At 55.2% G+C, this 14,695-nt stretch overlaps 2 protein-coding genes across 6 annotated transcripts in view; one reads left to right on the top strand and one right to left on the bottom strand.

Annotated features, from left to right (window-relative positions):
• Nucleotides 1-2,005: 2,005 nt before the first annotated feature.
• TMEM106C (transmembrane protein 106C) lies at nucleotides 2,006-6,284 on the bottom strand. 3 transcript variants are annotated; one of them, XM_042796779.1, is made up of 8 exons: nucleotides 6,203-6,284; nucleotides 5,317-5,537; nucleotides 5,147-5,210; nucleotides 4,457-4,616; nucleotides 4,216-4,356; nucleotides 3,936-3,985; nucleotides 3,585-3,638; nucleotides 2,006-3,158 (listed from the first exon to the last, which is right to left on the bottom strand). In XM_042796779.1, exons 2-8 carry the CDS (start codon nucleotides 5,507-5,509, stop codon nucleotides 3,005-3,007), a joined length of 816 nt encoding a protein of 271 aa, XP_042652713.1. In that variant the 5' UTR covers nucleotides 5,510-5,537; nucleotides 6,203-6,284; the 3' UTR covers nucleotides 2,006-3,004. The 3 variants fall into 3 exon arrangements, with proteins under 3 accessions (XP_042652713.1, XP_042652714.1, XP_042652715.1); XM_042796780.1 differs by having other exon boundaries at nucleotides 6,199-6,255; XM_042796781.1 differs by lacking the exon at nucleotides 6,203-6,284 and adding an exon at nucleotides 6,190-6,197.
• Nucleotides 6,285-11,637: 5,353 nt separating this feature from the next.
• The window catches only part of VDR (vitamin D receptor), a 39,254-nt gene continuing 36,196 nt past the window's right edge, over nucleotides 11,638-14,695 (top strand). The window contains exons 1-2 of one of the 3 annotated variants that reach the window (XM_042796473.1): nucleotides 11,638-11,662; nucleotides 12,931-13,025. Coding sequence is in view for 1 of the 3 variants with exons in the window: in XM_032984410.2 (XP_032840301.1) it covers nucleotides 12,905-13,025 (121 nt within the window). In the remaining 2 variants the exon portion in view is untranslated. Of the gene's footprint in view, nucleotides 11,663-12,116; nucleotides 13,026-14,695 lie in introns of those variants that run through there. The other 2 variants (XM_042796474.1, XM_032984410.2) reach the window with 2 other exon arrangements.

Here is a 14,695-nt window from a genome sequence, read left to right as displayed (position 1 = left end):
AGGGTTTGGGTCAAATCTCCAACGTTTCGGGGTTGAGGCTACCTCACCCTAAGGGGAAAAAAAAAAAAAAAAAAAAAAAAAAAAAGAAAACCAAAACAAAGAAATCCCCCAAAAAGCCAAAAAAAGGGAGGAGAAAACCATTTTAAGTGAAAAATCTTGAAACACCAGGAGTCACCACAGCAGCCACGAGGTTTCTGTTCCGGGGGGATCTCGTCCCCTTGCACCCCTAAAGGGAACCGGGGCGAGTTGAGGCAAGTGCCCAGGACACCAGCCAAAGGAAACCAGTAAAACCAGTGGGGAGGGGGATGTGGAGACTAATCCTCATGCAAATCAGTACAACACTGGCCAGGGGGTGCCCTCTAACCCTCCTCCCCATAGAATTCACCTCATTTTGTGCATGTAAAAATATCATTTCAGGTTGTATTTTGCAATATTGAGAGCAGCAGAGCGTGTAGCCATCGCGTGCACGCACCGACAGCCTGTAAAGCAGCTGTGCCTTTATGGTTTCATAAAAAGTTACATATGTAAATTCTTCTCTTAAACAGGCTTGCTAATTAGAAGAAAAGCCTCAGTAGTTTAATTTTTTTTTTTTTTCACTATCTTAAAGAAAATTAGCCCACTGACCCCACAAGAGTTACAAATGTGCTTGAGCTTTATGTGCAGGAGTTAACAGGCAGCTGTTGACCGGGGAGTTTATGAGTTTCATGACAGTGCTTTTGTTAAAAACCTCAGCTTTTCGCATCCGCTGATAGCACGGGCACTGCAGTTTTTCATTAAGAGAAATTATGACTTTAAAGGATTAAAAAAAAAACCCTTTAAAAACGCTACCTTGGGGCCCTCCTCTCAATTTTAAACACTCACAGCTGGCAACACAGCAGCAACTGCTCCTGCTAAAGCACCTGAGGCAGCCTCCGCAGGGCTGGGATCTTTAAAAAACATTGGCAGAAGAAATTCATTAAAGAGGATTGGAGGATTAAGAAGGATTTTCAAAATAAAATGCCCTTTAAAAGGCCAAGTGCTTTGCCACATGACCCGGAGGGCACCTCTAATGATTAGTGCTCCGGCTCACCGCTGCTGGCTGTCACACAACTAATTTGGGGCAAAGCAGCAGGTTTAGGGCTCCTGCTGCGGGCACCGCCTGAGCACCCCAAAAATCACGCAGTTAGAAGCGACCCCCCCGCAGCGCGACCTGGCCCTGAGGAAGAGGAGAGCATGGGTTATCTGTGGGGCTGCAGACAATGACATGGGTGGGAACGTCGGGGAGCAGGAGGTTGAATCACCCCGCGAGCAGACACTGAACGGCCCAAGGCTGCTGAGGGGGGAGGAAGGCTCAGGAAACGAGATGGATAAAGAGCAAAGTTGGCGACTTCTTCCTCTTCCTTAAAAAAAGTTCAACTCATCATAAATCAGTGGGTTTACGAAAGTCGTGTGAGAAGCTCATGATCGAGATCACCAGGGCCAGTGGGTGGGTGACTCTGGTCCCTGGGCCCAGATGGCCCCGGGGGGGGAAGGGAGGTGCATCGCTGCTCCCCTCTTGAATTTCTTGGCCCCCACTCCCCAAAAATCATCAGCCAGAGAAGGGGTACTCCGGGAAAGAGGGGACCTAACAGTCACAACACAGAGCACTGACTCCAGGACAACATCTGATTTGCGCAGGGGAAAGGCAGAGCTTTTCTTCAAAGAACACTGCACAATAACACACAACTCGGCTTTAATACGTAGAATTCAGTTCTAGAAACCCTGCTAGGCAGAAGTCCCCCTTCTTAAAATAAAGCAAGGTGTGCTTCTAATTCATACTTGCACAAAATATAGCGTCCTTCATCGAAAATCATCCACCTCCCTTGCAGCCTTCACCTGTGCGTTGTTTCCACACAGCCACACAACCAAGAGGCAGCAGAGAAAGGGGTTGGTGCGGGCAGAGAGGAAAGGAGGGCAGCTGGAGTGGTCAAATCCCCAAAAAATACTGCAAAGGGTAGAAGCGGAATGAAATCCTCCAAGCTGCAAATGGTGCAAATCCGCAGCAAGAACTGCGGCGGGCTGAGCTTTCACATTTATTTAAGAAGGCAGCTGATACCGTCCGTCGGGAACGGGCGGCTCCCGGGAGCCTCTGAAACACCAAACTCCCACAAAATCAGTTTAAATCCGCGCTCGTCTGCGGCGGGCACGAGTACAAAGCAACACCGAGCTGCAAGTTCCCCCGTTGCAAACCCCAGAGAGCCTGCAGCTGCTGAATGTGGGGAGAGGAAGGTTCAGAGCCGTGCGCGGAGGAGGAGGAGGAAGGAGGAGGAAGGTCTAACCCACACAGCCCCTTCGCACGTCCCCAGCAGTGCTGCACTTGCCGAGGCCACCTCCATTCAGACCGCGGTGTTTTGGGAACGGTTTGCTGTAGGTGGCCTCAGCTGCCAGCAAACAAAATCTGCACAACAGAGAAAGGGCCTTTCAAAGGTTTCAATTCCTTTGCCTCCTTCTAGTGCGAGGTACAGAGGAGGAAGCCTTGGCTGTGCGTTCCGTACAAGAACTATCCCTTTTTAATCAAGGTCTGCTTTGAAACAAGCCAGACGTGCTGCCACTAAACAAAAGTGGAATAAATTAATTGCACAGAACTAATTACTTGACACAAAAAGGGCCTGACATAGTGCTAAAGCTTCAAAACAGCTGCAAGAGTCAACTCCAAATCTTTGGGATCCTCAGACCAACACATGAAGCTCGAGAGGCCGGTTTCCCTAACAAAAACTAGTTCTTCAGAACCAAAGAGGAAGGCAGGGACAGCGGGACCCTGACTTTGGGAAGGGGCCCATTTGCTTGCGCATGAACACCGCCCGGAGTGGGTTTGTGGACAGCAGTGCAGCCCAGCTGCACGTGAAAGAGCGTGAAAGGGACCCAGAGCTTTCAAATATCTCCCAAAGTCACTCGCGATCCCTCTGCTTCCATCGGAAAGTTCCTGGTCCCTCCTAGAAATCCATCTGCACAACCATCCGCCCATGGAAAAACATCAGCTGTGCCCTCAGGGCTTGCTCTTGGCTTTGCCCCGCGTCGCAGGGGACGGCGGAGGCAGCGGGTCCTGGGCAGCTGTGGAGTTGGTACTACAATCCACGTAGTGGTACGTTTCCAGCGCGCTCTGTGTCATGTGGCCGATGTACGAGAGCTTCACCGATGTCCTGCGAGGGAGGGGGGGGGAAGAGCAGTTTAGTGGGGACAGGACCTGCAACAGCAATCCCTCTATCAAAATAAAAAGACCCAGCAGGTTTTACGCTCATCACGTAACTCCTCTTCCCCCTCAAAAGCCGGAGATCCTCTCGGATTTTTGCTCCAGATCGCTCACTGCGGCGGGCAGGGACGTGCAGAGCCGGGGAGCGCAGGCTCCAGAGCACACCCCCCCTCCCGTGAAAGCTCAGCGTGGAGCCGTCTGGTGTCTTTTCCTCCCTGTCTTACATTTCACCCAACTGTGTCAACTGGCCTGGATTAAAAGCTGACACAGTGAACCAGGCTGGGGTGCTTGCCAAGCGGGACTTCCTCCGTGTACCCTAGAGTCGCTGTGGCAGCAGTTCCCTTTTGAGTCAGGAGCTGAGCAGAGAACCACCTACCTCATGAAGATCACTATGTTATGTACTTTGACCTTGGGAAATGTGCAGAAGAAACTGGAAGAGACCAAGACAAAGAAGGAGGTCAGCACCGGCTAAGCAGGGTTGCAGAGACACTTGTGTTTCTTGGTATCTTCTGATGAGATTTTTCCCTTCGGTGCTAACTCTGCTCGAGACACGGTCCAAAAACCACATCACAACATCCCAACAAAGTGGCCTTTCAAGTAATTTCTAGCAAACAGTTACTTTCCAAGAAGTTAGCAGAAAACAAGTCATTTCCAGCACAAGATCTAACAAAAGCAGCTTAAACCCACCCTCTTCCCCAGCTACATACAAAGAGTAGAAAATCCTTACTACACATAGGAGAAGGGTCCACCCAGCTCCGCCTTCACAGTGAAATTCACCTGTAAAAGAGAAAAGCAAATTACATTCACATGTAGCTTGAGTACTTGCTTCAACACACCTCTTCTGGAGTCTTTCCTACCTGCTCTTGCCTTTCATCTGGTGTGCACAAAGCACAGGCTACTCTAGCCAGAAAGCAAAGCTTTAAGGTATACAATATAATCAAGTTAACTCGCGGGTTTCGTACTTGATTTGATGATGTTTATGTTAAAGTGCAATGAAAGATGAATACCAGTTTGTCGCTCAGCGGCTGGATACGGGAAACACTGGTGATCTGCTGGGTTCCCACCACAGTGTTCATGTACTGCACCTGACTCGTCAGGCTGGTCACTGTCACCGAGTAGAAGTTGGAGTTCCTGATCCGTAAGGTGGCCTGGATGGAGGGGACACACACACACGAGTAGCAGTGACCTTCCTGGCAGCTCAGCACAGAATTTATTCCCTCGGGAACACAAACACACAAAAAAATTTACCGTGATGGCAAGAATGACAACGGAGTTCTTCTTGTCGAACCAAACCTGAACCACTTTAATACCATCATCATCCACCAGGACGGAGTGGGGGAACAGGAAGAAAACCACCAGCCCCGATACCAGCAGGCAGAGCAGCACCGACAGCAGGACGTACAGCTTCCTGCAAGAGGCAGGGAAGGGGTCACCTCCTTCTCCCTAACACAGCATCCGCAGGAGGCTTTGTATCTGAAACCCACCCCGGCCAGTAAACAACACGTATTTGTTCTTCCCTGGAAGAGACACAAAAGCGCTGCTCCAACATTTTCAGTATCTGAAATTACTCAAACCTGTCACCCTTTAAGCAGTTCATTTTTCGGTAACGAGTAACCGAAGAATCAGTTTTGCCCCCGTAGTGTTTTCACAATCTAGTATTTTGCTGTTGGTAAGGCAGCTTCTGTGTAAAAGGTTCAGTGAAGGGTGTGGGGATGAAGTAAGCGTGTGAGTAGGATCATTGTTTCCACGTTCACCCCACAGTGGGATTTCACAGGAAGTATTTAAAGTTACGCTTTAAATTGTATTTGTTGGCATACTTGGATGAAAACAAACCACTAGATGAAGGAGAAGCCACAGTGTTTAATTGTGGCAGTAAATGACAAAAGAGCTCTGTTTACTCTTTGCAAAGATGTAACTGCTGTCGTAGTACACACTTACGTTCTCTGAGGACGAAGCCGTTGGTCACTGTAGGGTATCAGAGCCACCAACTCGTTTACTTGCTCTGGAAAGCAGAAGGAACGCGTTAACCGATTCTGTATGCATGCAAGGTCGCTCACGTAAATAAGCAATGTTTTAATTTTGTATTTAAGCCCAAGAGGAGCAGTCACCTGTGGGAATGCAGCCAGTGCCTTGGCAAGTGGGGCAGGTGATGCTGTCCTGACCTGTGAATTCAACATACGGAAACTTGGCAATGTCTTCCACACGGTCTCGGCTATCGAGTAAGTCGTCATCGTCATCCTCAGCCTTCTTCCTCTGCTTCGAGGTAGCGTTATTAACGGAGAGGGAAAGCACAGAACCCATTGCAGCTGCTGTAGAAAAGTCACATAACCTATAACAGAGGCAGCAAGAGCAGTCCTGGTCATTAAGTCAGTTTTCAACTGGCTTCTGGCCAACAAGAAAACTTTACCTTGAACTACAGGCATGAAGGGAACAACCATCCCCCTCCCAGAGACCTATCCCCAACACCCCCTAGAGAAACACCTCCACACAGACACACCACCCTGGGGGGCCCAACACCCACCACAGAGAGCCTCCCCCCCCAGGGGCGAGTTCCACAGCACCCTACCTAAAGGGACACCCTACTTCGGGACACCTCAAAGGAGGCTTATTTCCAGACAGTCCCTCTGAACCCCCAGAGCCCAACAACCTCCACAGAGGCAGACCTACACCCCCCAGGACCCCCCAAAGGAGGGGCATACCCTTCCTCCGCAAAGAGCCATGATTCCTTAGACACACACCTCACCCCCTCAGAAAGAGACATAAAGTCCCCCGCAAATACATTCTCCCCACAGGGACCCATCTACCACCCCACTCAGAGGCCCACAACCCCTCAGACACACCCCCCCAACCGCCAAAGAAAGGCATACCCCCCTCAACCGACCCCACAGGGGCCTATCCCCCCCCCACCCCAATGAGGGGCACCCCCAAAAGCCCCCTCAGCCAAGGGGACACCCCCAAACCCTCCCCCAGCCGAGCACAACCCCTCAGACCCGCCACCGCAGCCTCAGCCCCGTCTGCGCAGCCGCCGTTTCTATGACAACGCCGCGAGGCGGCGGTGGGCGGAGCCGTCCCTCGCCCCGCCCGCCCCCGCCTGCGGCGCAGGCGCAGAGATCTCAGGGCGGGACGGAGAGGGCGGGTGTCCCGCAGAGCCCGCCCCTCGCTCACGCACGCCTGGGCGGGGCGTTTCGTCATCGCGGGGGGGGGGGGGAAAATGGGCGGGGATGGAGTGGGGCACCGCCCCACCATGACGAAAAGCCCCGCCCGGGCGTGTCTCTCCCCCCCCCCCCCTAGTACGCATGCGCTGAGCTGCAGCGGGGCGGAGCCCACCAGCCCCACCCCTTTGGCGAGGCTGAAGGGCGTGTTCGGAAGCGCGCATGCGCCAGACCACGCGCGCACGGGGTCTAGCCACACCCGCGGGGGGGGTAAAGGGGGGGGGGGCGTGCCTTCTTGCGCATGCGCACTGCAGGGCGCGCCCCGCCCTACCCGCGCAGGCGCACGTGAGGGGCAGTGCGCGCATGCGCGGTGGCGGGAAAAAAAAGCGTGTTGGGGCTCAGTGGGCTCGGCATGGCGATACCCCCACCGGTGGGGGGGCACCCGACCCAGTACGGGCCCGACACCGGCAGTGTAATGGCACCTGGCCCAGTACGGAGCCCCCCCAGCCCGCTGGGAGGGCCCTCTGCCCCGGTATGAGCCCTCCCACCCCAATATAGGGGTCCCTGTCCCAGTATGGAGTTCCCCCCTACCGCTCTGCAGGCACCCGTTCCCGTATGGAACCCCCACACGCCAGCATGAGGGCACCCAGCCCAGTATAAAGCCTTCCCACACCGGTATGAGGGCTTGTGTGCAAGCTCGTGTGATGCTGGGTGTGTTTGTGCAAGGCTGGATGTGCTCGTGCAAGGCCGCGCACGCTTGTGTGTGCTCGTGCAAGGCCGTGCACGCTTGTGCGTGCTCGTGCAAGGCCACGCATGCCCGCGTGAGCCACTGCAATGCTGTGCACGTTTGTTCATGCTCGTGCAAGGCTCCGTGTGCTTGTGTCAGGCTGGGCAGATTGTGCACGCTTGTGCAGGGTCGTGTGTGCTTGTGCAAGGCTGTGTATGGTCGTGCGAGCTCGTGCAAGGTCATGCGTGCTTGTGTGAGGCTGTGCAAAGCCACGTGTTCTTGTGCGCCTTTCTACGATGCCGTGCAAGGCAGTGTGTGCTTGTGCAAGGCTGTCCGGGCTTGTGCAGAGCCGTGTGTGCTTATGTGAGGCCACGTGTGCCTGTGCACGCTCCTGCGTGCTTGTGCACGCTCGTGTGTGCTTGTGCAAGGTGGCACTGGCACGAGGCTGTGCAAGACCGCTCGTGCAAAACAGGTGAGGCCGTGCGTGTGCAAGCCCGTGCGAGCTCGGCACGCTCCAGCCTTCACCGCAGCCTTACCGGACGGCAGCTCAGCCTCCGCTTGGGGGTCTCAGCACCCTGACCCCCACCTCTGCACCCCAGGGACGCCCCCACCGCTGGGAAAAACCTGCAGCAAAAGCCCAATTCCCCCCCAAAACAGCCCTGTGGGATCTCTACCCCGGTGACGGCAGCGCTGGGCGCTCCATCTTTGCTCTGTCTCCTTCGTTATCCCCTCCCCAACTCTCCTGACATTTGTATTTCTTATTTTTTTTTTCCAGTTTTACAGGTTCAAGGCCCCAGTGCAGCAGCCAGTTCAACCCAGCATCTCTCCCAGCACTGTGCGACCCAGCTGTGAGGCGACGCAGCATCTCAGGTGTTTCGAAACCTCTAAACTTTGGGAAAAAAACCCTCCAACCAGCTCTTTCCTCCCAGACCTGATGACTCCATGACAGGAGCAAGCAAAACTGCCCCATTTGGGTCAGCATTTATTTAATAAACTTGCTCCCATGCGAACGCTGGTGGAACTTTTTTTTTTCCACCGCAATAAACGTGAGAGCTTAGTGGAAAATTGAATTCCTTCCCCTCATAATCGCCCAAACCATCAAAATAAAGTTTAAGGCAAAATTAAATATTTCCACCAGCCCCGTGCGCTCCGGAGGCAGACGCCTCCTGCACACCGGGGTCATCGGAGCTGCTCTCCCGTGCATCACTGATGGAAACTTTATGGATCATTTATTCTCTCCTTCCCAGGAGCAAAATGCCAGGGAGAGGGAGGCTTCCCAGCTCTCCTTTCCCCTCCTCCGCGCTAATTGCCACCTCCTAATTGCAGAATTGCGGGCTGTGCATCTCCAGTCGCCCCGACCGAGATGGTTGTTGCACGCCCCAGGAAGGTGCTGGGTGCAGGGTTGGCCCATGCAGACAGACGCTCGCAGGGATGGACGCTGCGAACGATGCGTTGAGAGGGCACAGGGAGGGGGGAAACCTGCACCGAACCCCCCCAGGGATGGGCTGTGGGGGTGAGCTCAACCCTCTAATAGACAACAGAGAATCCCTAGATGGTGGGGGAGGAAGAAGCTGCCCTCAAAGACAACAATGCAAAACCTCACAGCAGCCTCCCCTCAGCCCTTCTTGCCATGTTGCGTGCAGGGTTTAATCCCTTTTCTTCCCATTTTAAACCCATTCTCCCCCCAGCGCCAGCGGGGACGGGCAGAAAGCGGCGGGACAAGCCGCATCCCAGCCGGCTCATCGCCACGCCGGCGGGATTTTGCAACCGCTTCCCAAGAAACCTTTGCTCACCGGAGGATGGAGCAAGTGTGTGAGTCACCCCCGGGGAGAGGCGGCTCCGTCCCCGCGCCCTGGGGGGAGCAGGATGGGGCATCGCCGCTCCTGGGGGAGCTCCGGCCACCGCGGAGCCCCTTTGGCGAAGCCGGTGGCTGCCAAGTGGTTTCCAGCCCAGTTGTGTTTTTTTCCCTTGTCCGTGTGTCCGTCAGGGTTATTTGGGGGGGTGACATGACTTGCCTGTGCCTGTGGCCAAGGAGGGCTTTGATTCCTCTCTCTCTCAACATCCCATGCGCATTTGCTGGCTGTTGAACCATCATCATCCTCCCCCCCCAGCCCCACTGATCCCGACCGGGCCGAGGAACCGCTTTTCCCAGTCTGGAGGAGCACAAAGATACCGGTTCACAGCTCTTTGTCGCCGTTCCCACCCCATGCATCACGCAGGAATTAAATCCTCCCGCATCTCTGAACATCCCCCCCCCCCCCCACGCGGGAGGGGTTTTGCAGCTTCACCAGCATCGAGGACGTGCAAGTCACGGGGATGCGATGGTGAGCAGAGCAGCACCAGGATCTGGCCCCGATTCCCTCGTGCAAGGTGGATCGAGGTGAGAAAAGCAGCAGCAGAGCTGCTGGAAAACAGCTATAACCACCACAGGTCATGATAGAGGGAGCAAATTAAACCTCTCACCAGCCTTCCCCATAGCTTGGGGCACAAACCTGGCTGTGGCTGCAGGAAAAGGTGGGTTTGGCAGCAAAGCGGTTTTTTACGGGGTTGAGGAGCACGTCGCACCGGTCCAGGCAAGGCGAGGTCAGTGGGGCATCCGCTGCACGAAGGCTTGGGACATATTGTAACATTTAAACAGCTGCGATGGTGAAAATCAACAGCAGTGGGATGGGTATGTGCAGCCTTTCCCGTGCCAAAGTTGCCCCAATCCCATCTGCAGCCCACTCCCCGCTCTTCTGAAAAAGTTCTCTGCTGCTAAATTGTCTCTAATGAACTCCCATTTCTTCCTCAGACGTTGTTTTCTCTCGTTGGCCTCATTATATCAATTTGAAAACGGTTAGTGAAATGCTTTCCCCACGCAAACTAGAGCTGTTGAACTCAGTGATTGCAGCTGAGGGGTGGTGATTGCCGTCTGCCCCGCTTGTGTACGTCGGGGACTCATATTCTCTGGGTTTAGGGGACACTTAATAAACTCTGAGAGCATCACGCAGGGGCTTTATTGAAGCATTTCATGCTGTTTTGTTCAATATGACTGGTGGCTGCACCCCCGATGCATTTTTGAGGATGGAAAGGGAAAAACTGCCAAACATCCTGAGTTTTTTTAGACTGGAGGTGTAACGTGCCTGGAGCAGGTTTGGGTTGGGGCTGCGACACCGGCTGAACCGGCTCAGCCCAAACCCCCGCACTCGGAGTTTGACTCACGTCACCAGTAATGGGATTTTGGGTGGTCAAGGTCAGTACTTGTGTCCCGACTGGTTGCATTGTCCCAGATACCATCAGGTCCCTCAGGAGCAGCCAAACCCAAATGTCCTGTGGGGCCGTGGCCTTCGGACCTGCGAGGGCTTCGCACAGGCTCGGTTCGTGCTTGGGATGTGAAGCCCTGGGTTCTGTGGAACGCCGAGGGCGGCTGTGGGGCTGACCGGAGCAGCCCGGAGGCTGCAAACAACCACGACTCTGCCGGGAACCTGCCCACCCTTGGTCGTACTTGGAGCAGCGCCGAGGCCCTCGTCGACGCTGCCGTTTCTAGTCCGGAGGCAGAGAATGAATCAGCTCTCCCTCTGCCCTTAATCTGATCTAAGCATCAGAAAAATACAAGAACTCTCTCAAGGCTGTAATGTGACAGAGGGTTTGCAGTGCGTGGTGGCAGGTCTCTTGGGTGTCCTCCCAGAAATGGGAGAGGAGGGAGATGAGCCCAGCAAATCCTGCGGCCGCGTAAGCCGGATGGTTTGTCTGCCGGGTGATGAATGCAGCAAGCGCTCCGAGTACATGGCAGCTTGTTACTTAGAAATCAGGAAAGGAAGCAGCTTCTGAACCGCTGCCAGCTCCGGGGACGGAGCTCTGCAACCCCTGGACTTCCAGGAGACACCAGAGTGAAGGTGAAACATGGTGGGGACACTTAAACGTGCTGCGGGTCTGATGCTACAGGGAGACAGTTTGCCTGGGAGCGCTGGGGGGGGCACTATTGTACTGATGGTGTTTGCTCTGTCCCAGTAAGGGGCTAATCACAGGCCGGGAGGAAATGGGTAAGCTGCCTGATCCCACTGGGCTTTCTGTAGGGGTTATGCTCCCAAAAGTGCCAGGCAGCGTCACCCCAAAAAGCCCCCAGCAGCGTCCATGAAGCCCCTGGCAGAGCCCAGGGCTTCCTGCAAGCCACGGGAGCGGGGCAGCGCGGGCAGGGGCTGGGCTGGCGGCGGGGACCGGGCTGGGCAGCGGGGTTTGGGTGGTTGGGGGTCCCCAAACCGGGCAGCCCCGGTGGAGCACCCACCGCCCCCCCCCCCAGGCCGTGGTGCAGGCAGACACGTGCAATCTCCCGCCAGCCCTCGCCACGCCCATAATGGGCGGGGATTCGCGCCGCGCGAACCTTATATGGTGCTGGGAGGCGGTGCCGGCGCCGTCTCGCCCTTGCCGGGGCGGTGCCGAAGCGGTGCTGTGCTGGCATTGGTGGAGGGGGGAGGGGGCGTGGCTAGGAGGGGGCGTGGCCCCGGCGAGGGGCGGGGCGAGGAGCCGGCCGGTTTCCCGTCAAAAGGCGGCTCCGGGGCGGTGGGGGGGAAGGGGGAGGCGGCGCCGGGAGTGCAGGTAACCGGTGCCGGGCCTGGGGGTACTGGTGCCCCACGGGGACACGATTTCTGAGGGAAACCCCCACTCCGTCCCCACCGTGGGCAGGGTCTTGGGGGTGGCAGTGGCTCCAGTGGTCACCGGAACACGGGTGGTGCTGACTTGGGGGGGGGGGGGGGCGGCTGTTGCCGTGGGGAAACTCTCGGTGACCCCCACAGATCGGGGGGGACACGTGTGTGTGTGGGGGGACACTGGTGCCCTCCGTGGCTGGAGGAGGCACGAGCGTGGGTCACCCCTGCTACCCTCTGCCTTTTCCCTGCCGGTTGGAGGGTCCCGTGGGGGTATTGGGGGGGGGGGGTGCACTGAGTCCCCCTGAGGTGTGGGGGTATTGGCTCCCCCCCCCCTCCAGTGCTCTATGTGCTCCATGGTTTGGGGTTCCACGTGGGCGTGGGGCTCTCTGTGTTCCCCTTTCTGGTTTGGGGGATGTATGTTTGTGCCCCCCCCCGCTCCAGCCCCTGTGAGACCCCCTGACACCCAGTGGTTCCTCTCAGCTGGGGGCTCTCGGGGCTGTTAAGGGTTTCCCCTGACAAAACTGGGGTCCCCTTAGGTTGGGGGGGGGGGGGGGGTGTCCCTGTCCCTCTCAGTGAGTTGTGGGGGTGGCTCCTGGTTTGGTGGGTGTCGGGGTCTCCCAGTACTGCCCAGTTCCAGATCTGAGCACCCTTTGCTGGGCCCAGAAATGGGGGTTCAGCTTGGAGCTGGCCAGTGAATGTGACTATATCGGGGGTGCTTTCCTTCCCCCTAAATCCTGTCCGGTTTAACTCTTTCTGGGCTGGTTGGTGATTCCACATGGGGTCAGCATGAGGATGGGGAGAAGCTGGACACAGTCACGTACCCCATGTCGGTGTGAACCCCCGCTTTCCCCTCTGCAGCCCTGAGCCCCTTCCTGAGCTTTACCTCCCATCCCCCATGATGGGATATCACCCCTGTCCCTTCTCCCTAGGTCCTGTCTCTGTATGTCCCTTTTCGGGGCTCCCCAAACCCTTTGCAGTGGGCTCTGAAGCTGGTGAATTACCTGGGTGTTGTTGGGGTGCTTAACTGGTGTTTTAGGGTTTTCAGCCTGTTTCATATCAACAGGCTGGTTTCTGATTTGGATGAGTGCCTGATTAATGATCCGCTTTAAAATGCATCGTAAACTTAATCTCCCAATTGAGTATTTTTTGAAGCAGGGAGGAGTGATTTCTAATGCCAGGCTGAGCCCCCAGCATGGTAGTGATTGCACTTGTTTGCAGTTGCCCAGTGACTTTTCATCCGTCTCTGAGCGATCCCGTTGGCTGTGACTTCCAGGATCTTTCAGCTGCGAGTTCCCAGCGCAAAGAAAACGAAGGTACCGGGGATCTTCCTGCGACGAGGAAGGGGAGGAGGGGGGGTTCTTTCTCCCTAGACCAAGCAGGGCACCCCGCTCAAAGAGCACCCAAAGGACCTGGGGGAGTTGCAGGAGGCTGGTGTAGGGCAGGTAGAGGCGCCTGTTTGCTGGGGTGAGCTGCTCCTTGCTCTTTTTATTTCCGCCCTTATTTGAGTCTGGGGCTGGAGCTGTCGGCTTTAAAAGTTTCTTCAGAAACTGGTTTTCACGAGAAACCGGCCTTGGCTTTGCAGCATTTTGTGGTGTGCTCTCCTCCCACACGAGCTGGGCAGTGACTCATCTTCCTCAGAGGACTCTGTTAAAGGAGCACCAGCGAGCTCGGGGCAACGTGCCTCGCTTGAAGGGAGACAGACGTCTGCCTGGCATCCCGCTCCAGTCTGCAGACCCTGTCAGTGCTTCCCCCATGTCTGCTGGGGACCAAGAGTGAGCTGGGCTGCCTTGGGTTAGTGCCCAGAGAGCCTCTGTGCGGGTAGGGAGGAATATTTAACCTGTCTGCTTTGGGGGAGGAAGTTAAGGCTATAATTACTTGTTTGAATAAAACCTCTTCTGCCTTCTCCAAAGCAGCTGGTAAAACTGAGTCAAATCAGATTGGGTTGGTAGCTGTCGGATTCACTGTAGCTTTCAAACTGGCCTTAACTAGGAGCTAGGGCAAAAAAAAAAAAAAAAAAAAAAAAATTTGTCAGGCTAGGGCAAAAAAAAAAAAAAAATTTGTCAGGCTGAGGTTGCGTGGCTCAGGGAGCCACGTGTTGGCATCGCATGGCTTGGACAGCAGTCCCTCTGGCAACATGTACCCTGAGGAGTGAGGAAGAGGAACTCTGGCAGATGTCAGCCTGAGATCATGCTTGTCTGTAAACAGATCAGGTGTAAGATCTCGCAATGGGATTTTGAATAACAAAGACACAAAGCACAAAAAATGGTTTTTCATCAGGCAAGGATTTGCCTCGGGTCAGTTAGTCTGTTACTAGAGGTTTGTTTCCTGAATCCCAGTGTACTTAAGACAAAATAACTGGATAGTCTAGCCTCTCTTTTCATTTAATAGCTAACTGTGGAGAAGTGGCTGTCTCCCTCTCCGTCTCCCTCTCTCTCTGTGGCTAGAGGTGCACTCAGGAATTTTTAATCTGCTGTTGCTGAGCTAAAGCAAAGTCAGTCTGGCCCAAACTTCCTGTGGCTTGTGAAGGGGAAATGCTGAAATGTCAAGTCACTGGGAGAAGAATAATTGTAGTTGAAGGTGGTTGTAAGGGTCTGTCCCTCCCACACGATGCCCGAGAGTGAAGGTGAGGGAGGGAAGCTGTCAGCTGAGCTGCGGCACGTCTTCCTCTACTTGTGCAAGGGAGTGTGAGTCCGTGGCAGCACATCAGCCACGAGAGGAAGGGGATGTGCATCTGGGCTACAGGGTAAGGTCTGACTGCTCTGGCGTGAACCTCCTCGGTCCGATTATCGCCACGAATGGGGGCGATCAGCTGATGTTGGAGAGGAGACATGCGTGGCCACAGCAGGCGTGGGGGCTGTTTTGTGGGTGGGCATTGGACACTGCTGCAGGGGACTTTCCTAAAGCCACGTCACGTGGGAGGAATTACATCCCCCTTCTGCAGAAGGAGGTGTCATGTATGGGGTGTCCTGTTTTGGAAGTGCCT

The sequence above is a fragment of the Tyto alba genome, unplaced genomic scaffold (genome assembly GCF_018691265.1).
Source record: "Tyto alba isolate M040663 unplaced genomic scaffold, T.alba_DEE_v4.0 Super-Scaffold_23, whole genome shotgun sequence".
Taxonomy (NCBI): Eukaryota; Metazoa; Chordata; class Aves; order Strigiformes; family Tytonidae; genus Tyto; species Tyto alba.
Note: the sequence above shows the minus strand (reverse complement) of the source record. Positions and strands in the feature narration are given on the sequence as shown.